At 41.5% G+C, this 25,457-nt stretch overlaps 2 protein-coding genes across 2 annotated transcripts in view; one reads left to right on the forward strand and one right to left on the reverse strand.

Moving 5' to 3' along the window:
- Positions 1 to 1,720: 1,720 nt before the first annotated feature.
- LOC308304733 (sodium- and chloride-dependent GABA transporter ine) lies at positions 1,721 to 13,785 on the forward strand (the record flags this gene model as incomplete). Its single annotated transcript, XM_080749363.1, has 13 exons — positions 1,721 to 1,847; positions 5,868 to 6,002; positions 6,954 to 7,161; positions 7,792 to 7,924; positions 8,396 to 8,530; positions 9,207 to 9,310; positions 9,406 to 9,530; positions 9,990 to 10,102; positions 10,455 to 10,595; positions 11,495 to 11,594; positions 12,579 to 12,679; positions 12,770 to 12,937; positions 13,061 to 13,785. The coding sequence occupies 13 exons, from the start codon at positions 1,721 to 1,723 to the stop codon at positions 13,214 to 13,216; spliced, it is 1,746 nt and encodes a 581-aa protein (XP_080605489.1). The 3' UTR covers positions 13,217 to 13,785.
- A 671-nt stretch (positions 13,786 to 14,456) lies between these two features.
- dhrs11a (dehydrogenase/reductase 11a) overlaps positions 14,457 to 25,457 on the reverse strand; it is a 28,195-nt gene continuing 17,194 nt past the window's right edge. The window contains exons 2-7 of the mRNA XM_080748753.1: positions 18,583 to 18,792; positions 17,195 to 17,289; positions 16,840 to 16,969; positions 16,305 to 16,397; positions 16,129 to 16,194; positions 14,457 to 15,930 (exon numbers count right to left, since the gene is read on the reverse strand). Coding sequence (XP_080604879.1) covers positions 15,889 to 15,930; positions 16,129 to 16,194; positions 16,305 to 16,397; positions 16,840 to 16,969; positions 17,195 to 17,289; positions 18,583 to 18,792 — 636 coding nt within the window. The 3' untranslated portion in view covers positions 14,457 to 15,888. The remainder of the gene's footprint in view (positions 15,931 to 16,128; positions 16,195 to 16,304; positions 16,398 to 16,839; positions 16,970 to 17,194; positions 17,290 to 18,582; positions 18,793 to 25,457) is intronic.

A 25,457-nucleotide genomic window follows, 5' to 3' on the forward strand; every position in this document is an offset into this window, starting at 1 on the left:
TTTTTTCTTTTACTATTTTGAAAAACATTTTTAAATACGGTTCAATTACAGTAGCTGATCTACAAGCTCACAACGTGTCGATGTAGATCGGCTAATTGAAGTATTTAAAAAAAAAATCAAAATAGTAAAAAAGGCAAAGAAGTTTGGGGGTTTAGAGTTTAGCATGGATGAAAATAGGGCCCATAATCTGTGCAAGAAACCTTTCTGCTTCACATAGCCAAAACACGTTTATAAAGTGAGCTAGTGTGCTCACAACATCTGATTGATTCTCCCTTACGTGTGGTATAGTGTGCAGTGTGCACATTTAAAGATACTGTGTAGGCAGGCTAAACAAAAACATATAGGAAAAGAAAAATGAAGTATAACAAGAAAAGAAAACAAGTTATTTTGCCATTCACCAACAGTATATTGATTCAATATTTGTCTCTTTGCAGCCATTCTGTGGGTATATACAGTATACAAAGTACATGGTCTCACTCTCTAAAAGTATCTCACAATTAAAAATGATCCCAGCATGCAGCTGTATTACCGTCATAAGTATGATTGTATGAAGTATGGTTAATTGTTTAAAGATTTATTTTGATTTTATTTACACTAAACCATGTGTTTTTGTTTGCTGACATGGGCAACATTGTGTATTTAGAGCATTTTCATTGAGGCAATATCTCCCTCTTCAGTAGGCTAACTTCCAGGCAGGCATGTGAGATGCAAGCTGACTGGTCGATAGAAGCACAAACAGCCCTACCATATCTAGAAGGTTAACAGAAAATTGATTCTTGTACTTGCGATGTTCCCGACTTCAGCGTCCCTAGGCCAACACGTGATGGACCAGCCCAGTTGCATCCTTTTGACGAGTTGCCTTTGGTTTGACTTAGATAGTTTACTGATCCTGGAGAGATGGCACTTGAGAGAAAATCTTTGGACAGTGTGTTTCTGGCACAGGAAGGGGGCCCTTCAAAATGTGCATCTATAGTAATAGGGAAATGGACTGTGTTATGAATTGTGATAATGGGACCCAGTACTGTATGTGTTGAATCACTCTCATCTGCTAAGCACATACACGTGACGCCATGACAATCACCTACTTTTAGTTTTTGTCCTTAATGTCACATCTTCTGGTCACGTCATGTGTCCTGTCCAATACTGTATATATTGTCTATGTGTGTAATAAACTTCAGAACTTGTTGTGTGATACTGCCTGGTGTCATCTTGTTCTGCACATATGCGACTCAACTGAAACATCACTTAGTTTAGAGGGAGACTAAAGGACCACATGGTTGGTCAACTAAATTCACAACATACTGATTCTTTCATTCTCTGAGTGACCACAGATTGCATCAGGGTCCATTGAAGGTCTGTGCTGACTGTTCATTATAGCTAGTATTAACACATTATCTCATAGGTTGCCAGCAATGGACCTTTGGAAGACCAGCAAACGAGATGACATAGGACACATAAATATCTCATAGACCTACGGCTGTTGACTTCAAATGATTACTTACTGTTTCTCTAAAAGTCCAATAAACCCATTATATGCATGGTCCAAGAGCTATATACATAAAGCAAGAAAAGTATGGACTTGCCCTGTCTTTAGCCACTGAGCTGCCACATGCTCATGTAAGCTAATCATTACAGACATAAAAGAGGGTTGTGACATCAAGTTTCACTTAATTCCTAATCCACTTTAAAAAGCAATACGAGGGAGAGAGGAGACACAGTCATGGACCAAGCAACTGTTAGACCAACATGGAGCAAACAGATAGAGTTTACCTTGGCTGGTATTGGCTCTGCTGTGGGTCTGGGCAATGTATGGAGGTTCCCATATCTGTGCTACAGAAGTGGAGGAGGTAAGTCGGTAATGTTTTCAACCTATTTTGCATTCAATAAATTAATGAATGGATACTAAGGGTGTGGATATCCATGGGGAATGTATGGAGTAACATTCATAATGCTAGAATAGCCTAATATTGATTCAGATGTGACATTGTTGATGGTAGGTTTGTGACATTTATTTCAGGTTAGTACCACACACTTACATATTAGTGAATTAGCCATGAGTGAACGTTTCCCATGAACGCTAATATCTATAGGAGAGAATGGGGTAAGATGAGACACTTTATTTCAGGATGTCTGTTATAAACTGAAATAATAAGTAAGCATCTAATTTATGTCAAAGGACCATACAAATATGACCTTTTGGAAGCCAATTACGGGCAAACAGTATGGGAATTCTATGCAAATTAATTATTTAATTAATAACAGGGCAAAAGTAGCCTACTCAATAGCCAGCTCCATGAGTGATATTTGTGCAAAGTTTGGAGGCTGTTGGACTACTGGTCTGCTGTGAAACCCCGAACACACTTTTACAATTAAGGACAACTGAATAGAAATTAAGAAGCTGAGAGGCTGAGCTCTGGACTAATATAGTGGACTTATTTGAAGATGTGGATGGGAAGTCCACTTGAAGTGTATGTTTTGAGGTTCCTTGGACCATTGTTGTATCTGTAAGGCTGAAGGCTGCTCAGAGCACAATGAATTTCATTGTATTTATACATGCTTTGTATTTATACATATGACAAATAAACCTGAACTGAACTGAACTGATGGATGAATGTTTGGCCTCTTTTTTTAGTAGATGCAAGCAGCCCACCATTTCGCGACTGCTTATAGAATAGAAGAATAGTCCCCACTTCTTTGGGTGTTTTTTGTCACAGCCATTCAACGCTCTGGGAGCAATTAGGTGTTAAGAGTCTTGCTCAGGGACACACATGGACACATTTCTGGACTTGCCTGGAATCGTACCTGGGACAACCAGGGGCTCTGGCTTCGCAGGCGGGCTCACTAACCACTATGCAGGCTTAAGCACTGGTCACTAGATGATTCTGATAAGGCATAGCACAAGCAGATTGGGGTACATGCTTCTCTTGTCCATCAGCACCCTTGACTACAGCATCAAGTCATATTGTATTTACATACTCTACAATACAGATTGGTTAAAATATAAATGTATTCCTTAAAATAGGTCCTGCATTGTAGCCTTATGAAACATTGTTTTTCTTTATGACAATAAACTATGCCAAACCTGACAAAGGAAATTAAAGAGTTGACCCTTGTAAAGATTTCAGATGTCATAAAGCAGATAGGATTCACGGGGTCTCTTAAACATCCTCACATGTGGCTTGTAGTAAATCTCTGTTAGGCATTTTAAAGATTACCCCACAGTCCTGACATTGCATGCCATGAAGACCTTTGAGCGGCTGGTCCTGCAGGATCACTATGACCCCTTGCAGTTTGTGTAACAGCCAAGCATGGGGATAGAGGATGCTATTATGTACCTGCTAAACAGAGCCTACACCCATCTGGACCAAGGGGCAACATTGCATGATGTTATTTGACGTTTCCAGTGCCTTCAACACCATCCACACACACCGGCTAGCTGCAAAGCACTCTGTGAACTGGGGCCTGGATCATGACCTCACAGACCACAGTACGTGAGGTTGCAGGGCCTCGGTCCTCAATGATTACATACCAGTTGCCCTGACATCACAAGTCATGAAGGCCTTTGAACGGCTGGTACTGAACCAATTGAGACCGGCGGTCAGTGAACACCTGGACCCCCTTCAGTTTGCCTACCAGGCTGACATTGGGGTTGACGACGCCATCACCTACATGCTCCACAAGGCATTCACCCACTTGGAAGATCTGGGCTGCACGGTCAGAATCATGTTTTTTTACTTCTCCAGTGCTTTCAACACTATCCAACCTCCTCTGCTGGCAGAGAAGCTTGCGCTGATGGGGGTGGACAAGGGCTTGGTGGCATGGATCACAGACTACCTTTCAGGCAGACCACAGTACGTGAGGCTGCAGAGTTGTCGGTCTGATGTGCTGGTGAGCAATACGGGTGCCCCCCAGGGCACTGTGCTCTCACCTTTCCTGTTCACTCTCTATACATCGGACTTCCGCTTCAACTCCAAGACCTGTCACCTGCAGAAGTTCTCAGACGACACTGTGGTGGTCAGCCAGATCTCGGGTGACAACACGGCTGAGCACGATGGTGTGGTTAAGGACTTTGTGCAGTGGAGTGAGGCCAACCACCTCAGGCTCAACGCGAGCAAGACCAAGGAGATGGTGGTGGACTTCCGCACTTCCAAGAGAGTCCCCCCGGTGCCAAGCACCATTAATGGAGAGGTGGTGGAGTTTGTGGACAACTACAAATTCCTAGGAGTGCACCTGAACAGTTCACTGGACTGGTCGAACAACGCGGAGGCGATTCACAGCAAGGGGAAAAGCAGGTTGTTCTTCCTGAGAAGACTGAGATCGTTTGGCGTGTGCAATAGGATGCTACAGATGTTCTACCAGTCTGTCATGGCAAGTGTCCTCTTTTTTGGAATAACCTGCTGGGGTGGCAACAACAGAGCGGGCGACACCTTTAACCTAAATAGACTGGTGAGGAAAGCGGGCTCTGTTGTTGGGTCCTCTCTGCAGGGGGTGGAGGAAGTTGCCAAGGTGCGAACGGCTAGGAAGTTGGACTCCATCTTGAACAACTCCTCCCACCCCCTCCATCTTGAGATCTTCAGTTACTGGAGTAAGAGAGGAAATGACCGTTTTGTCTACCCAGGGCGGAGATGCGAGAGACTAGGAAAGTCTTTTGTACCGCTTTCTCTCAAGCTGTACAACGAGACACACAACGGTCGATTGACAAGGACTACCTTCCTAACGTAGGACGACGGTAGCCTTTTTTTCCTTACTGGAACTATATCTGCACTGACTTTGACCTCTAAGGACCTTCCAGGGAGGGTGTGTTTTTGTGCGTCTTGCCGCATCAACCTTTCTTGTTTATTTTTATTCTTTTTTGCTAGTTGTTTTTATCGCTCTGACCTTTGGACACTGCACTATTAGGTTGTGTTAGTAATTTTCTTTTAGTATTTCTGCTTGTGTTTGACTTGATGTAGAGATACTTGTTGCACTAACTAGCATTGACTGTATGGTCACTTTGATTTGGGCACTGTATTATTTTTTGATAGTCGTGCTTTAAGACACTTTATGTATATATATTATTCGTTCCCTTTCCTGTTGTACCTTGCTCTTACTGTACTTACTGTACTCTGTACTCTGTTCTTGTTTTTTCTTTTTATCTTTTTCATACTTCTCTGTAACTTTGTAAATAACCTTATACTGCTGTGCTGCCTCTGGGCAACAAATTTTCCCCCTTGGGATAATAAAGGTATCTATCTATCTATCTATCTATCTAGGGCCGCCTATATCGGCTGGTGAGCAGCACAGGTGCTCAACAGGGCAACGTTCTGTCACCCTTCTTGTTAAGCCTCAACACATTCAACTTCCGCTTCAATGCTAGCAAGACCAAGGATATTGTGGTGGGGCAATAAGAGACCCCCTGCCTCCTGCATCATTAATTAGAGATAACGGAATTCGTGGAACCTTACATGTTCCTGGGCGTACACCTGGACAACAAGCTGAACTGGATAAGGCAGAAGCTCTCTAAAAGAAGGGCCAGAACAAACTGTTATTCCTCCAGAGGCGTGTGTAATAGGATGCCACAGATGTTCTACCAGTCTGTTGCATGCTGGGGTGGTTACATCAACAATAGGGACAGTAATCATCCCCTCCAAAAGGAAATAGGTGGGTGCATGAGTACTAGATGTGAACGCAGATTCATCCTTCCAGTACAGAAGACTGATGGACTGGGTCAGTTCTTCGTGGGAGCTGCCATGAAGCTTTACAATGACACTAATGCACAATCCACCACCAGGCATCCCGCCTGTCCATGGTCGAGGTCGATTGACCAATATGACTTTAACTATGTCTTTTGTATGACTGCTATAACTGCCCCTACTACATTTCCATAGGTGCCTTCCTGGTGCCATATCTGCTTATGCTGGCGGTCCTGGGGATTCCTTTGCTCCACATGGAGCTGAGTATAGGACAGTACATGAGGAGAGGACCTATCCAAGCCTTGGCTAAAGTCTGCCCACTGTTCAAAGGTATCATATCCCTGACCTGTCCATGTCCAAAGGGTACCGGAATGCTCGGTTTTCTTGGAGACCGATTATGTAAATATTGCAAGATAATTTGTGTAACATAATCACTGAAGCAGCTAAAATGATGCGTAATTTATAATTAGTTGTGTGTTTGATGTGCACAGAAAATAGCTTATTTACAAGCTCACAACGCATTGTGCTGCAAAACGCTGCGAAAAATTGTGGGCTTGTGGATTAGCTATTTTCATGGCATTGCAAATAAATATAAATCAGACTTGAGATGGCCAAACTTTACAATGCACATTAATATAACTGGGAAAAGTGACATTGATTGATTGGTTGGTTGATTGATTGATTGATTGATTGAATTATTGATTGATTGATTGATTGATTGATTGATTGATTGATTGATTGATTGATTGATTGATTGATTGAATGGTTGAATGGTTGAATTATTGATTGGTTGATTGATTGATTGAATACTTTATTTGAAGTGTGCATATAGGAAAAGGTACAGGATGACACCACAAGGAAGCTTTTGGGCTCGTTTAAATTGGGGTCCCTTTTTTTAACTCATACTCATACAACATTAAATGACAGACAAATAAAACACAGTACTTTGCAGAAAATATCATTATAAGACATTCGGGGGAAAAAAAGAAAAAAGGTATTTACAGTAAAAAGGGGAGGCTTTTCTTTTTTTTTGCAGCCACCTGTAAGTGACTTTTCAGAGCGGTTTTAAAGGAGGGTAGTGATTTATACTCCTTTAAGGCCGTCGGTAGGGCATTTTTGCAGCATAGAAGGAGAACGAATTAAACCCCTTGTTTGAGCCAAATCTGTGTTTGACGTGATTTGTGGAGCTGGCTCTGGTGTTGTAATTGTGTACATCCTTGACGTTTTGGAAGTATTTTGTCAGGTACATGGGTATCTATCTAACATGACATTTGCCCTCAGGAGTGGGCATGGCGACAGTGGCCATTTCCTTCATCATGTGCACCTACTACAACGTCATCATTACCTGGGCATTATATTACTTGTTCAGCTCCTTTCAGAGCCAGCTGCCCTGGCAGAGCTGCAACAACACTTGGAACACACCCAGCTGTACCGCCTATGCCACCAATGGCAGCACAAACTCTTCCATGGCTAGCCAGGAATTCTTCAAGTATGTCTCCCCATGTAGAAGAATCACTGGCCTTTGTTGTTAGATATGACTAAATTGCATAGCATAAACAACATTGTGGTTTGACTGTAAGGGATTATGTTCTTTACAGTATTTAGTTCACATTATGTATTTGTGCTCACTAGAAACACAAAATCAATTATGCCATGTTACAAAGTTAGCTCTAGAGCTATATGTAATAATGGTCAGAGGTTCAAAAACCCACACAACTTGCTCTGTTCAGAAAAAAAGAATGTGTTTGTACACATGTTCTGAGGAAGATCATTTGAATTTTCATATACTGTATGTGGAATGATTTCAATCTAAAACATAAATTAATTAAAACTGGAAAGGAGCCAGTGGAGTGTGAATGGTTGCTTACATGCCAATGTCTCTGCCAAGTTAGTGGTTGCTAGAGATTTTCCAACTATGACATAAAGTGACCTAATGTTAATTGAGTAACTAAAAATCATAAGTAATATCAACGCTAACTCACATTTAACCTTATAGGTTTTACTCTTTAGAGAGCAGCAAACTCTCATTCCCCATTAAATGAACACTCAGGATGTTACTGTGTAGGTCTCAAACCATTTATGAGATTTGACCAGTGTTTTCCTGTGTGGTTTGTTGTAGTTTTAAAATGTTGCAGAGAACAGGAGGAGTGGAGGAGACGGGAGACATACGGTGGGAGCTTTTCCTGCTACTGCTACTGGCATGGATCCTCAACTACTTTTGCATCTTCAAGGGGGTGAAGTCAACAGGCAAGGTGAGAAAATAAACAGAGAAACTAGACTAACTGCACTCTGTCGAGCTGCTAACTTGCGCTTTATGCACTTGTGGCAATATATGTCCTATTTGTGCGCCAGCAGAGCGCGCAAGTAAAGCCTTCACTTTCTGTTGAGGTGCCAACTTGCGCCTTGTTAGCTATATCAGATCGAACTGTTAGCAGAGTGTCCAAGTACTGTGATCGGTGTTGTCTGTATCCGGTTCCCAGAATGGTACCCGGCTGGCTTGTTGGTTGGTGGTGAGGTCACCAAGTAAGGTGCTCCCTCATTGGCCCTGCCTTTCTACTGTCGATCAGATACAGACAGCAACGAAAGTAGTACTGGTGCACTACGCTGGCGCAAGTAATACATTTGTGGAATGGTAACAACAACCTGTCATGTAATTGTGTGTGCTGTGTGTATGTGTGCACGCGTGCGTGTGTGTGTGTGTGTATGTGTAATCCCACATTTAGGTGGTGTACTTCACAGCACTGTTCCCATATGTAATTCTGTTGGCTCTGCTGATCAATAATGTCCAGCTACCTGGAGCCGTCGATGGGATATACTTCTTCATTATCCCAGAATGGAATAAACTGTGGTCTGTGGAGGTAAGAGGAGTGCTCGCAGGAGAAATAAGATGGTTACTTTTCTCTGATACCACCACAGTCACTCCCCCTGCCTAAAGAGATTATGGAAGAGACACTCTTACGTTTGTATTTTTAAATTAAGATTAAGAGTTGGCTGTCATGGAAAGGACCAATTTTGTTATTTACTATTTTTACAACTCTTATCCAGAGTGAATTACATGTGTAAGATCAGAGTGAGTAAGCATGAACCCTAGTGAACAGATAATATAAGTAGAGTGCAAAAGAACAATGTAGTGCCTCATAGAAACTAGGATTAGGAATTGGATACAACATAAAATATTTGTGGTCAAGAGAAACCAAACCTAAATAACAAGAACAATGTGAACTAGTAACCAACATAATGTATCTGCATACTGTAGAAAAAAATAAGATGGGATAAACAAACTAGCAGCTAAAATTGGGAGTAAAGGCCTGTCCATACTTTGACCGAAACTGCCCTTTTCGGTCAAAAGGTCCTTTTAGACGATAAAATTATGTCCCTCGCCACTTCTGAAAAGCATTAGACCGAATGGGCAGGCCTTAAGTCTGCATTCTGCAGTTCTGACTGCAAGAGGGAGGTTATTCCACAGTTTGGGAGGTTTTGTTTTGGTATCAGTATTGCTGTGGTTTTGTATATACGTATACGTTTTTTTTGCAGGTATGGGTCAATGCTGCGGCTCAAATCTTCAACTCCATTGGAATAGGTTTTGGCTTTTTTATGGCCATGGCTAGCTATAACAACTTCAACAACAACATTTTAAAGTAAGCTGGGAATCATAACCAACTCCACCCCACTCTTTAAAAAGATCTATGAGCCATTAAAGAGACCATCTAAAGAACATCCTATCTCCCCACAGGGATACCTTGACTATAGCGCTCATCAACTCCTTTACCAGCATCCTGGCTGGATTTGTCATCTTCTCTGCTTTTGGCTACATGTCCTTTTTGCAGGACATTCCTGTTAGAGACCTAGCTGTGGACGGTAAGAACAAGAAGAGATCTATGATGCATAATAATTAGCACCACTGAAGCAAACTTCTTCATTATTGATTTAAGCATATAAGAAATTACTATTAATAATAGAGAACTGTTTTAGACTGCAAGGTGTCATAAATGTTCTAGAAACTACAGTATATTGCCAACTTGTGCCAAGAGATAACCTGCATCCAGGAGGAAGTAGCCCAACTGTTAAATAGTGATATTGAGATAGTTTGTCATCAATCATCTGTACTCTATGTTCTATCTGTACTCTATGTTATATGCACCACAGTGCAATAGAACAACTTTCACTCATTATATCATTATATAGGTGTAAACCTTTGAAAATCCTTTGAGAATAGCATTTTGCAATTGGTTACTGGCAAGTGAAAGTGGTGAATAACTAATTTGAATGAGTGACTGAACTAGTCACTACAGTGTTTTTTATACACTGTATATCCAGGTCCAGGTCTGGTTTTTGTGGTCTATCCTCAAGCCTTGGCCACAATGCCAGTGGCTCCACTCTGGGCTGTGATGTTTTTCTTCATGCTGCTATGCCTTGGCCTGGACAGCCAGGTAAATACATCATCTCTCTCTCTCTCTCACACTCACACTCACACTCACACACACACACACACACACACACACACACACACACACACACACACACACACGCGCGCGCGCACACACACGCACACACGCTCGCACGCAAGCACGCACGCCCTGACCTGCAGTATTCCAGTGGAAAGGTTCAAGTTAACCTCTTTGGTAATCAACACTGACTCTAAAGATCTAAAGATAATGGTCACTGAGAGACCAACATTCAAGCTACAATATTCATCCACAAAAAGATTATCATGGAGTCGGAAGAACTTGTGAGTCACAAAGAATGGGTACAATATGCATAATTTTTCTTTTCCCTTCCCAGTTTGCCATGGTAGAAGTGATGGTGACCAGCCTCATGGATGGATATGAACAACGCCTGATGAAGTTTTTCAAATATAAGGAGCTGTTGGTTCTGGCAGTTTGCAGCGCTGCTCTTCTTTTAGGGATCCCTCATATCATGCAGGTACACAGGCCTTTGTTTTACAACCCTCTATTGGCCTATATACTTCTATATACTTAACCTCAACTTAATTTTATTGTCACATCACATGTTCACAGTCACTCACTCGCCTGTATAAAACTAGACCAGGTCAACCTGGTTGTGCCAGACCCCCTGTCTGTCATCATCATTTATGACATCATACCTTTTGTAGGCATGTCATCATTATGTCATCATCATATATACCCTTTATATAGAAAACCAGGACAGACAGACCGACATTTGCTTATGTAGGCCTACCCATTTCATGGGTCTGGCAAACATGGGTGAAATACCTTTCAACAATAAGAGTGAAAGTAAGAGTTAAAATATAAAATATACATAAGGTGTGTGTGTGACAGTGTTCCTTTATGTATGTGAAGTGGGTGGCACTGCCAATGTAACAGTGACAGGGGTCATCTCTTCATCCAAGAAATATATGATGGACGTTGTGTTTGCAAAGCTCACAAAATCATCATTATTGTGGCATCCAGCTCTGCTAGGGTGGTAAGTGTTTATGATGACGTGCTACTGAAAACTTGGAATATTATTTCCTGAAGGGGGGGGAAGCTCACCTCCTATGAAGTGCAGGGCTGTCCACAACATCCTCTAATAGTCTGCCCTCTGTGGTCGACTTGAGGGCCGTGCAGTTCCCATACCAGGCAGTAATGGAGCATGGTGGTCCTTCTGTAGCACGTCCTGAGAATGCAGAGGGATTTATGCTGAATTTCTTCAGCTGTACAGAACAAATTGGGCCCTTTTCACTGGAATAGGGCCCCAAATCAGCAGTCAGCATGATTTATGTCCTTAAAAATAAGCCAGAAGTAATTCCAGATCTGTATCTTAAGATAATCAAACTTCAGTCCTCAATGTCTTTCTTCCAGGTCGGAATCTATGTCTTTCAGCTGATGGATCATTACACTGCCATAGTATCCATCATGTTCCTTGCCTGCTTTGAGGTGGTAGGCGTTTGTTGGATTTATGGTAAGAACAACATGCTCAAACCTATTATTTTTAGTGTCCAGACAACATTGCAATTCCAACTTGAAGGTAGACACATTTAAACAACTAGAAATGTGCAATTTTAGGAAATCACAAGTGTGGTTGCACTGACACAAGCAGCGAGGAATCCGCTGGGAAATTAATTCCATCTTACAATTTTTATTATACTAGTCCTTGCACGTCAGCCGTCTCCAAATTTGGGCACTGTTGCACCTGTTTATGCCCATGTTCAGTGATGTTAATCAGTGATGTCAGTCATCTCCAAATTTGGTCACTAGTTCAGCATCAGACTGTTTAGTATCAGTGATGTCTGTCATGAAGTCATCTCCAAATTTGGGCACTGTTTAGTATCAGTGATGTCAGTCATCTCCAAATTTGGGCATAGTTTCAGCATATGCGGCTGTTACCATAGTGGCGACACTGTTTAGTATCAGTGATGTCAGCATGCAGACAGATGACAGACGGCGGACAAATTCGGTAAATGAATAGTTAGATATTGTGATGTCATGTGAATATGACAGCAGTGACAACAGTGTGTGAAGCATGACCAAAAGCTTAACTTTTACGTTTGTGCAAATGTTTACAAAAAGCAGGTTCACAAAAGATTATCGGATGGAGAACAATAGTGTGTTGCCAATTGCAAGTCCACACTAATTACATTGTAAAACAAAATGTTCATTCCTGCAGCTTGTTCCTTTTGGAACATTTAAGGCAATGTTGATCGAGCTATTTGGTTTGCAGTCATAGCCACTACAGTAAGGCAATGAATGGGAAAACAATAATAGCCTAGTACAAATGCATGTCTAATCAACTGGGTTAAAATCCTGAACTGCCGTGCAAGAAACCAAACTTCTAAAGCTCATACAAAGAGAAATAGAGAAAGAAAATACTATCTGGCCTTGGGATATGTTCTGGGCTTCTTAATACATGGATGCCTGCCCAACTCTAATTTCTTTCCATCCACAGGTGTGAAGAGACTTTCTGACAATGTTGAAGAGATGACGGGAAAAAGAGTGAATATTTACATCAGAATGTGCTGGCTGGTCATTGCTCCCCTGCTGATCACTGTGAGTCCGTCTGTCCAGTGAAATCTTGCGACATATTATGTCAAAAACACAACTTAAAACACTGTTGTTTGTGACTGTTGTTTGTGACAGGTAATCCTAGTTTTCACCATCATCCAATTCAAACCAGCCCGTTATGAAGATTATGTCTATCCAACCTGGGCTCAGGGGATTGGGTGGCTCATTGCTATGGCCTCCATCATCTGGATTCCACTGGGAGCCCTTCACACAATGTGGGTTCTACCCGGCTCATTCACTCAGGTAGGCTAATTGACACTAACCATTTTCTAAATATCGCATAACAGCATTCAGTCAACCTTTAAGCCCACAAGTCATTTGTCATCTTTGTTTGTTTGTGTCTTACTATACCATGTTATCATACAGAGACTGAAGCTGTCCATCACACCTTTTGCACTCAAAGATGAGAAGCCAAAAGAGCCTTATTACGAGAGGGGAGGAAAAGACATATATCCACACATAGCAGTCATCAGCTGTAACATTGGTCTATCTGAGAAGCCTGCCATTCAGGCCAAGCTTTGATGCCTCTGCACTTTGCAGTGTCGTGATATTCATCACTTGGTAAGGACAACGCTCACTCGGCCTTTGACCTATCCACCACTGGAACAGGCAAGAAGGACTAATGTACAGCTTGGTTCGGGCATATTTGCCGAATGGTGAACTTTGTCACAAAATGTTTGCCAGTAGTAACAGCTTAATAAGCCTGTTCTAATGGTCGCCAACAAGTGGAATGTTACTTGCTTTCCGCTATAGCCTATTTTCACTATACAACGTACTATTAAATGTTAAAAGATGATGGATGCTATTTATATCCTGCATATATTACAATATTACCTCTGATGTATTGCTCCAGTGGTAGTATGACTTCAGAGGCTTGTTGTCTTCTGGCCCAAGAGCAGATCTGTTAAACTCAAAACCTTTGCTAAGCACTCCACCTTGTGGCCATGTTATGTTGATGACTTTGTTTGAGTTGTGCAGCAAGCACACATATGTGTTCTCATTATTTATCTACCCTATTCTCCTCAAAACTTTGGCACCTACTCCTGCATACTAGAAACACCATTCAAACATTATGTTCAGCTTACTGTGGAATTGTGTGCTTGTACTTTTCTTTGTGAAATGTTTTGCAGTTTTTTAGAAAATAAACTTTGAAAATGTAATTGATAAAACTTAAGACCCTTCCTATTCCTTCATACTTTCACCTAGAAACTTGATTCACAGTTACAAAATTCCACATTACTGTGGACATGCACAGTTGTGATTTTTGCAGTTTTCTAAATATTTAACTTTAAGCACCCCATGCATACTCCTAGCCCCTATACCCCTCCACTCCCGTACTACCATCAGCAGTACTTAAACGAAGTATAGGATTTCATTAACATTCACATTGCACAAGTGTGAATGTGAATTTTGTTGTTTGTTTTTGCTTTTGGTTTGTAAAAAAAAAAGAAAAAAAACAAACTTACCTGACTGGTTTATTACAGTAGGTCAAATGACTCTTCATAAAAACGTTTATTAGGGGAACATTGGTCACACTACCATCATGGCATGCTATCATGTTATGATGGTAACAATAGTAATATTAATAATAAAATAAAGTAAAATGTTGCAAAGACCAGGTTGTATCCAGTTTTTGTAATAGCCAGATAAAGGTAAAAAGAACAGACAACAGATCGCCATGTTCTGTCTGACAGCGAAACAAAAATAAAAAATAGTAGAACACATACAGTACTAGTCACTCATCTTTGGCAATAACGTTTATTTGTTTATTAAGAGAAAGCTAATGTTGAAGTACACATTTGGAGAACAATACGTATGTATGTGCACTGAGTTAGTTAATTCCACTACACAATACCAATGTTTCCTTTTTCATGCTTAATTTATACTCCATCGTACGACAAAGTATAAATGAGTGACACTTCATCCTGTATCCCTCCAAATGAAGCCAAAGTGCAAGATATCTGCATATCTCACATTATATGGGAAAGATCAGTGCAGTGGCAAAATACACCCGTTATCATGCTGTAACATGTACGTATGTAGGTTCGTTTATACCTCACATGCATTTGTAGTGAACCAGGCACATCCATACCCAGTAGTATCCATAACCACTTTTGCAAGAACTGTAGGTCAGTGGTTCTCAACCTTTTCAGGCAGCGACCCCCAAAATAATCATAGTTGAACTGGGCACCCCCCACCCTGACGAGCACTTGGAGTTTTAAGAGTTAGTTGAGCCATTACATTTTGTATAACACGGTTGTATTATAGATTGTCTATTGTCACAATTTCTGCCTCTAATATTTGACAATTTGGCCGACGTTTAATATGTCATGTTTTGTTTTTTATACGTTTACTTTTTACATTAAGTTAATTATCTGGGGACCCCCCAAAATCATTTGGGGACCTCTCTCTGGGGGTCCCGACCCACAGGTTGAGAACCACTGCTGTAGGTGGTCAAATGGACATGACGCACATGGTTACAGTAGGTAGGTAAACGTATAGTAGAGTCTATTGTTAGGGTTGTAAGTGTGAATCCACATCTAAATATAATTATGTTAAAATAGTCATTTAAAAAAAGAGCAATAATTGTCATTATTATCATCATAATAATTACTTTTACTTTAAAAAAGATATGCAATATGACCTACAAAAACAATTAACGAAACAAAACAAAACAAAGCATCATGTGCAATCAATGGCATACACTTCCCTCTGAAGTGATGGTCATGCAGATGACCACAGCTGCAGCCTTCTCCTTTACTCTGAAGGCTAATTTATACATTGCAGAACGCCCGTGTTTCATATGACAAAATAAACGTATTTCCAACCGTCATTTCTTCATCTGATTTTTTTTTTTTGTCACATGACAGTCGTTTGACTGAGTATAAATTAGTCTCTAGTTTGCCACTGGCTATGTATTTTGTATTTATTTATTTTTCAACAAGGCTGATTAATACATCAAAGTCCAGGTTGCAGCATTCAGTAGTAATTGGGTGCGGTTAGGAGGAGCATTTACAGCCTTCCTCGTGACAGGCTTTACACTCAGCCTCCTTGTGGCTCCGCCTCTCCTCGTCCACCCAACAAGCTGCAGAACTGTAGTTGATTTGTTTGTTTTCTCCTCGCCCAGCTGAGGTCGCCACGGAGTCGCTGTGGTTACTGTCTGTCTGCTACTCCAACTGCTTCCTGCAGTGTCGCTAGGAAACCTGTTCCACTGGCCTCATCTGCACATCACCGATCTGACAGTGAGCATAAAAAAAAGTTGTTAACAAGGCAATCGAACAATACTAACAATACACAGGAAAATCCTCAGTGTTCATTTATCCATTTGTAAAAAGTACAGATTGTGTACCCATTTTTACACTCTCAGACAGCACTAAGAGCAACAACAGATGGAGAGAGAGAGAGGAAGAGAGAGAGAATAAGAGAGAATGTACCTGGACATGAGGAGGGGCACTGAGGACATATGTGACTGCACTCGCTACGTCTTCTGCTTTCAAACACTATGGTGGGAGGAAGCAACAGTTAATAATAACAATAACAATGAGTCTAAATCAGAGAGTGTACAGTACACTCACTCTCTGACACCAAGTCAAAGCGCATGATGACTTACTTTTATACTAGCATACACTGCAGCTGCTTTCTCTGGGTCGGTGTCGTGGTGCCGGAAAGCAAACTCAGTCTCCACTATTCCAGGTGATATACACTGCAACAGAACAAATGCATTACTTGTGTTTACATGTAAACAATCACAGGGCCACACGCAATAGTGACAGTCCCACCTTTTTTGTGAGACTTAAGGCCTCTACAGATTAGCGATGTCGGGCCAGCGATAAACTGAAATCAGTATAGTATGTTTGGAGTGTACACAGCCGTTGGTGGTATTGAGGCGTCTGAGTCGTTCACCTGACTCTGAAGCACAATCAGTGTTGCTTGTTGTGTGTGTGTCTTTGTGTATGTAAGAGAGAGAGGGAGAGAGAACAAGCGAGCGAGAGAGACGCATGAATGTGCAGGTTTCAGAGGAGTAGCGTGAAAATGCTCCACCCCTTTGTTTTTGTTCACAATGCTGCTTGAGCTTCATGTGAGAATGCAGTCTCTGTGCTATTGATAGTTATGGCATCCTGCACAGAATGGCTGTGAATAGTTACCGTGGCTCTGATGTGTGTCTTGGCTTCCCGCAGTTCTTGCCTTAGCCCCTCTGTCAACGCAGTCACAGCGTATTTAGTGGCACAGTAGAAGTGTTCATCTGCACTTGGTACCATTCTATGCCCACCCATGCTACAAGAGGACAAAGGGGGAAATGGTGAGGAGAAATGTGGATCTGTAAAGAAAGAAAACAAGAGAGAAAGCCCTAAACCATGCAAAGCGGTTACAGGACTAAGAAAATCCCTAACGGTATGTTTCTCTTTCCCAATTTTGAGCAGACAGGTGTATGTTCAGGTAACAGGTTAATATCATACATTTGTCCTTGGGTTTGGAGCTACATTAGGCAGCAAAGCGTACCTGTTAATATTGATGACATGGCCATCGTCCACATTCCTCTCCTTCATTGATTTGTAGGCCTCACGTGTACAAATAGACAAGGCTAAGACATTCACCTGTAGGGGAATTACAGTAAAAATAGAACAGCATTGATGTTCAACAATTCCAGAACGTAAACTTGAATTATTATGTAAACAAAAGAATTGCAGGCACATTTGTTGTAGACATTCACCAGTAGGGGAATTACAGTAAACATAAAACAGTCTTGATGTTCCTCACTACCAGGCATTCAACTTGAATTACAATGTAAACAAAAGAATAGTAAAACATTTTTAGGTAATAGAAAACATAAAATTTGACATAGTTTTTATGAATTAGTGTTTTGAACCTATACCATATGTTTTTAACGCCTTCTTATTTATTGCAAAGTCACTTGTATGAATTAGAGACTGACTGAATGTGACGAGGTCACTCTGTTAGAGCATCTGAACCTGCTGTTCCTACAGCTTATGGCTTCTAAGCTGTTTCCATAGTGACACTGAGAGATGGCAGGTTAAAGCCAAAGTGAAGGTGAGGCAGGGGGTTGTGACTAAACAAGGGCAGTGCACAGATTACACAGGCTAAAAATACACAGCCCTACACATTCATAAGGGCTGCCATGACAACAGATGGGCAAGAGTTAGAAATACTGGACTTTGAAGCCAGAGACTTTTGAGCAAAAGATCTTGAATGGGCAAATACTCAATGAATCAATGAATCAAAAAGCCCCAACCAGGAAAATAGTGGGCCTCTGTGTTGCTCCTCACAACCATTGATGTACGTAGCTTCTGTGAGTGGGAGGGTAGGAGTGTGTGTATACATGCACAATCGCACATACGGGTACCTATGTGAGCTGCTTTCAGTCTTAACACGTGCTTTAAATACAAGACAGTCCAAGACTTCCACTAACACCAGACATCCATGATTGTAAGACCTCCATGAGAATCATAGCATTATTCACAAAGCCAGATGTAGCCTACACAGTTTAGCATTATTCACAAAGCCAGATGTAGTACGGTTTAGCATTATTCACAAAGCCAGATGTAGCCTACACGGTTTTTCATGGTGTTGCCATGTTGTTATCAACATGATAAATACCTAAGGGATAAAGTACAGTTGTTGTGATGAGGTGTTAATTATTTGAAAATAAACCCTGACGCAAAGCTTATTACATGGCTACTTACGAGTGAAATCACAAATTCTGATGCATAAAAAAGATTTTATTAGCTTACACGCTTTTGCTTCCATACCAACATAAACAGAGGCAGAATGCTGGCCTGTTATTGAGAGCAGTGGTATGCTATCAGGAAACAACAGATCACAGAGGAATGCCATGACTGTGTAATGTTCTTGTTGCATTTGTGACTCACATCAATCATGTTCCTCCAGCCTTCTGTCTTGCCGCTGAGCAAGGGCTCATTGTGTGCCAGGCCAGCATTGTTGATGCACACATCCACACCCTGGTGCAACGTCTTAATAGCTGAGAACATGGACAAGATATCCTCCTCATTGGATAGATCACACTTGTAGGGGATCAGTGTGCCACTGTAGCCTGCACTCTGACACTCTGCTGCCAGCTTCTGAAATCATTCAAGATGATAAAACATTTTTACTTTATTGCACCTGCAATGACAGTAAAGGGGACTGAATTTGCATTCTAGACAGTTTGCTACCGCACAAGCAGCCAAACAGTAGTGAGATATTCGAGACTGAAAGCAGATTTGACAAGCCTATACTGTACAACCAATAGAAAAGGGCTGGGACAGATTACCTTGCAGCAGCGATAAATAACACAATATCCATTGATTCCCAGAGAGAGCCATGAGGCCATGCACCCATAAAATCAAACCAGCTACACTACAAAATGAAGGGAATATCCGCACTCTCTTGAATAATGACTGATTTTCTGCCTATGGGCCTTCCTCAGCCTTTCAAGTTTGAAACGCTGAGGAAGGCCCATAGGCCGAAGCGCGTCCGTTTCTCGGGATAGACTGCTGCTGCTGTGCTTATGTATAAATAAAGAAATCTTAAAGTCATTATTCAAGAGAGTGCAGATATTCCCTTCATTTTGAGTTCTACATGAATCTGCACCCAAAAAAACTACAGACATCTCCACAAGACTCCTGCAGAGAGCACGCCTTCTCCTGATGGTATTGATCCAGATAGGAGTATTGTTCAGCTACAATACAAAACATAGAGCAAGTTGATCAGGTGTTTAAAAACAAACATTTTTCTCATATAGGATCAGAAAGGGGAAAAGTGGAAAGTTTGAATAATGGCTGAGCAAACTCCAACCAGGTCAGCTGGCAGTCTGTGAGGGATTGATGCAACATAAGATGCCCCTGCCAGGCACAGCTGCACCCATCAGATGATCCGTGAGGTGTATGATAATGGTAGTGTGTGGCTGCAGACTAACTTATACACGCACTACCCGCCCATCCAATAAACTATTATGGCTTCAATGCCAACATGATTGGAATCAATGTCTCGTGTTCTAAGCTGTTTAACAGGGATTATCCAAGGGGACGGCATTACCTGAGCTAAGCTGTCAAAACACCTCAACATTAAAAAAACACATTTCTCTCTGTATATAAACACTTCTACAGTCACTCTAGATAACACCCTCTGGTTGAAAAGGGACACGTTTCCTTGATGCCACTGCATTGACAGGAAGCTTAAGAGCCAAAGAATTTCAACTGGAGACTTTGTCTCCGCCCTGTCCAACCTCCCAAGGGGATGTTGGCATGGAATCTGGTGAAGGAAGTGGCTGTGGGCATTGCCGCAGTGCAGGAACCAAGCAAGTGAGTATGGTAGATAGATGGTACATCTCTACTTTGAAGCAACTATCAAGTTACTCAATCACGATTCACGACCATAGGAAGAAAGGGAAGAGGCAAACTATCCTTTTATGAGAAAGGAAGAGTTAGCTAAACCTGAATAGAGTACCATTGGTGTGTGTATAACCAGTTCAGTCGCGACCATAATCTGTGTGTGCATGTGTGTGTGAGGGTGGGTGTTTTTGTATGGCTGTTGGCACCAGCTATTAAGGTCTCTACCGTCATGCTGGTCACTCATGCAGCAATGTCACTATGGGATGCAATCCAAACCCACAACCATGCATGAAATAAAACAGCAACACAGATGCCAATTTATACCATATCATATGTGTTTCATTCATTACAACGGAAGACTCACACACACACACACACACACACACACACACACACACACACACACACACACACACACACACACACACACACACACACACACACACACACACACACATATATAAATCTTTTAGGTGAGCCCCACATTAGAAAATGTAGTTTTCTCTTATCTTTATCTTTGTGAATTGTACACAATTCCCAGTCCCCTCAGACAACATCAGCAGCATGGTCCAGTAAGAACAACTCCAGTCATTGTATCATATGCTAGAATTTAGCATCTTAAGGACATACAATTTAAAGTAGGGGGGGGGGGGGGGGGCACAAGAGAGGCATGCATGTACGCATGTGCAGGTTTAATGTCAAGAGCCAGAAAGCATTGTGTGTGAGCAAGTGGGAGAGAAGGACACATGAAGGGGCAGGTTTCAGAAGAGTAGTGTGAAAATGCTCCATTTGTTGTTACTAAGCAATGTTTCTGAAACCCTTCTGCAGATATTTGCACAGTACAGACAAGGAGTTATTTCTTCTCAGGCAGTCACACAATAGCCGTGTGAACTCAACGTGAACTGAACACACCTAACCCTAACCCTAACCCTAAGTCGGACTAACGAGACGTCGGACTATCGAGATTTTCCACAGGTAAACGGCTACATTTTAACAGACTTCTTCCTCGAATGATTTCCCAACATTCGTCTGTAGTACTAGTCAAGTCAGTTTTGTGTTACATTGAATTTCGTCACCACCAGATAGGCAGAGATCTTTGATAATTTAGCTACACAAGACTAACTCTCTACACTACTGGCTATATCCTCAAATGGAGAGAAGCTGCTTCGCCCTCCCACTCTCACTGTATTGGAAACCGTGAGGGCTCTGTTTGAGGGTTGTAAAAATAGCACATTCAGCCAATAATATCAGAGTTTCACACAGTTGATCAACAACGACATTCGCAAGCATTGTGAGCTTAAACTGTCGCCCTGGATGTGGCATTACTGATGTGGGTGTGTCAGCAATATTCTGCTGACCGTTTGACCAATGACAGGCTTGCCATACTGTATCTAATAACACATATTAGAGGATAGCTTGTCCCTCTTCCAGGAAATGAACACATTAAAATGCAATCAAATCCACGGGTGGATTCTCCCTTTTTATTAGGCTTGCACGGTCTGTACTGCCAGTTGCACTAGTTCTGCTACTGTGTCAAAGTTCAATCAATTGTGCTGCCGATAAACATGAACGGTAACGCCCTCCAACTAAAGCCCATGTCTATGGAATCCGTTATACCATCCGAGAATCAGACGACAAATTCTAAATCATGGTGCCCTTTTTTTATGTTTTAGAAATGTTTTGAGACGGCAACTAGGATTTCTCCATTGTCTTCCTCTATTTCCCATTTCTTTCTTCCATCATTTTTTTATTGACTTGTCTTTTTTTAGTTTTATTTGTCTCTCTTTTCCATTTCAATTTAAAGTCATACTGTGTAACAGTCTTTGTGCCGACATTACAGTGTTTGTCAATGCAGAACCTAACACTCAATAAGGAACACTTCAGATTCCTAGTGTTACACAGTATGCCTTTAGACCTGGTCCTTTATGGCATGAGGGTGGGTGTGGGTGCTTGGAATCCTATGTGTCTGTCATTCGAGTTGTGTTGGGATGTCTGGAAATGCTATGTGCTTCATTTATCCAGGCTGTTCAGGAAAGTCACCTTTGAAAACAAAGAAAACAACATTGAGAAATGTGCATGTGCAGACAAGCAAGGACGCAAACAACACATGCACTCGGCACAGTCGGCAGACGCATGCAGGCAGGCAGGCAGGCCGACAGTCACATTCATGCTTCTATCTGAACCCCCTGCGGGGGTTTGTTATGTAAGGTCAACATAGCAGGGAGACATCACTGCCCCTCCATCCCATTCATCCATAATTCATCCACTTGCAATGCATGGATTGTACACAGAACAACAGTAGTGTCTATAGGCTAGAGATACCATTAAATACACCACAAAGTGCTAATGGCCGACAGTTTTCAAGAGCCTGCTTCTGTTGACTGAGATCAATAGCACAGGGCTCCAGCCGCAAGCAGTAAGAGATCTGAAATTAGATTTGTCTCGGGTTGACTGGTAAGGTGCCTCCGACAAAGATATTCTACTATGGGTCAGTGTGCCTCCACTCATTCGATGAGAGAACTATGCGCTGATGTGTAGCAAGGCTGAACGGGCGCCGTGTAGGAGGATAATCTATTTAAGGATTCAGCCATTTGGCCTGTCGTAATGCATTTTCATCCTCATTACGAGTGATTGCACAAAACAATGTGTAAACGGAGGGAGAGGAGTAGGACTAGGGAGAGTGCTCATGTACTGTACAGACAGAGAAGAGAGGAATAGAGAGAACAAAACAGACAAAAAGGAAAAGTCTACCATTAAAGGAGATGCATCTACCATATAAGAGCTACCCTGAGCACATTAATGATGAGCATAGGGTCAAGGATGACTGTTGACTCTATAAAGAGTTTACAACACACAGTGAGAGACTGTCACTAAAAAGGTCTAAAGGTTGACTAAGAAGGATTTATGGCATTTCCAGGCAAGTTAATCAAGAGCTGGAGATAACAGAAATAATACCCCACTCATGGTTAGCAACTGCAGTAGGCTAAATAAGTATAAGTCTTAAGCAGAGCATTCCAAGTCAGTTATGTATGTTTAACAAAGTGACTATACATTTCAAATTAAATGTACGAGTATTAGTACTCAACCAGGTACAGAATGTAAAGCAAGTACAATTTTAATAGTAGTTTACATTTATTTTAATAGCACATTTCTTAAACACTAAACACAGCCTCTGTATGTTGTAAATATAAAAATAACAAAATAACACAGTTAATATCAACAAAAGAAAGGCCACAGAAAACAGAGAGATGAACAAAGATATGTGCATGAGAATTAGAGAGATCTCTGATGGCAAGCACATGATGCCAACTGATGTTTGGCTGCATTCTGGCACAAACATGACAAATCCTTTTATAATCCTGGTACAATAAAGGCAGCTAGGCAGGCCCCCAGGTGTTGAGTAACAGACCAGGACAACCAGTGTGGCAGGATTGTATTTTCCCAAACTGAGTGACAGAATCCAGGAAGAGAAAAAGCAGAGAGCAGTGGTTTACTATAAATAAAGAATCTGCTGCCAGGTGACATCCCCCCCACTTTCTCACGTGAAGACCAGTATCTACTCCAGATAGGAGTCGTCTTTCTTTCCAGTGAACTAACTAAGTACATTTACTTAAAGGAGTAGTTCACCCCCAAAATGTCTTTTTTTCTATTGATTAGTCACGCCATTTTGTCGCATTCCTAAGACAAAAATGTGATAACAATAAATTTACCCCATTTGTTCCGGATGGGGACCCGTTTCGAAACTGGTCCCCATCTGGAATCAATGGGGGTAAATTTACTCGAATCAAATTTTTGTCTTAGGAATGTGACAAAAACCAAAAGATATTGAACTCTACTCTCCATGGCATGAGTAATCAATAGAAAAAAAGTCATTTTGGGGGTGAACTACTTTAAGTACAATTTTGAGGTATTTGTACTTTACTTGAGTATTTCCAATTTCCAATACTTTTACTTCTACTCCACTACATCTCGGATACAAATATTGTACGTTTTACCCCACAACATTTATTTGAAAACTTTCGTTACTAGTTACTTTGCAGATAAAACATTTATAAACCACTTTAGCCGTATTTTATATGATGGCAAGCTCACAACGCGTTGTGAGCTTGTAGATCTGCTATTTTCAAACAGTTTGTACCTTAAGTACATTTTGATGCCAACGCTTTCATACTATAAAAGAGTATTTCTATATTACAGTATTGATACTTTCACTTAAGTAAAATATGTGAGTACTTTTTCCACCACTGCTTCTTTCACACATTCATGTGGGGCATCATATGAACAGGACCTAAATAGAATTCCTGTTTCGTTGATGTTTGTTGGTGGTAACATGACTACTAGTGGCAAAAAAGCACTGATGGTAATGTGAGGATTCTTTCTCATCATAAACCAGCATGTACCACATGCCTCCTCTGCCTCATGTGATGGGTAATGGGTTCATCTAAGCACCTGACACTATGCCGCTGGCTGTCAGGCATGTAACCCCTCCAACCACGGCAAGGCGGTCACCTTGACGATCTGGCCATTACAACTCACCACCACAGACCTGAGGGTGGTTCAGCTGTCAGCCACAGGCCTAATCCCAACTGAGGTTTTTATTTTTAAAAGTGAACTTTACTCTTGAGACATCCGCTGTGCCGCTTCACACTGGCTATGGATCTATTGTCAGGGGCAGACAACCCGAGCGAGTCCCATCTGTATTCTGCAGAGTTCATACTAAAGAGGCTTTCAAAAGAGGCAATTTACTGCTCAGCATGTAGGCTAGCGTAGGTATAGAATGTTTCCGATATCCAACGAGCATCCAGTGACAAATCCAATTTGTCTCTTTTTCATGAGACAATCTCATTCACATTTTCTCTCTACCACCCACCTCCCTCTCCTATAAACTCGAACTTGTTGAACTTGGCTCATCTCTATGCAGTTCTATACAATACATTATACTGTATAGTAGGCCACATTCTCTCTTCTCTGCAATCCATTTGCATCTGCTCCCCCCTTGCATATCAATCATCTCACTCACGCACGCACGCACGCACACACACGCACGCACACACACACACAGTCAGGAACACTTACGTCATAAATAGATTTAACCATAAAGAATACAGTGTAGCTGTCCCAGCAATGGGGGGGCGACAAGAATTATTTTGATGTATTCATTTTATTGTTGGAAATGTGGAAATGGTGGTTTAATTTTGATTTGAGTGACATATTGTGGTTTTGCAGGGTAATGGTGCCACCTGTTACTCAGGTAGCGTATGGTGTGGCTTGGTCAGAGGTCACATGATGTAATTAGTGTATATAGGGTCCACCTGGTCAGGTGCAGGTTAACAAAGATGAGAACAGATTGAGTTCTGAAGAAAGAGGAGCTCTTGTCTCTGAGAGGAGTCTCTGAAGAAATAAGAAAAGGCAGA

This window comes from Nannobrachium achirus (genome assembly GCF_963921795.1).
Source record: "Nannobrachium achirus genome assembly, chromosome: 19".
Taxonomy (NCBI): Eukaryota; Metazoa; Chordata; class Actinopteri; order Myctophiformes; family Myctophidae; genus Nannobrachium; species Nannobrachium achirus.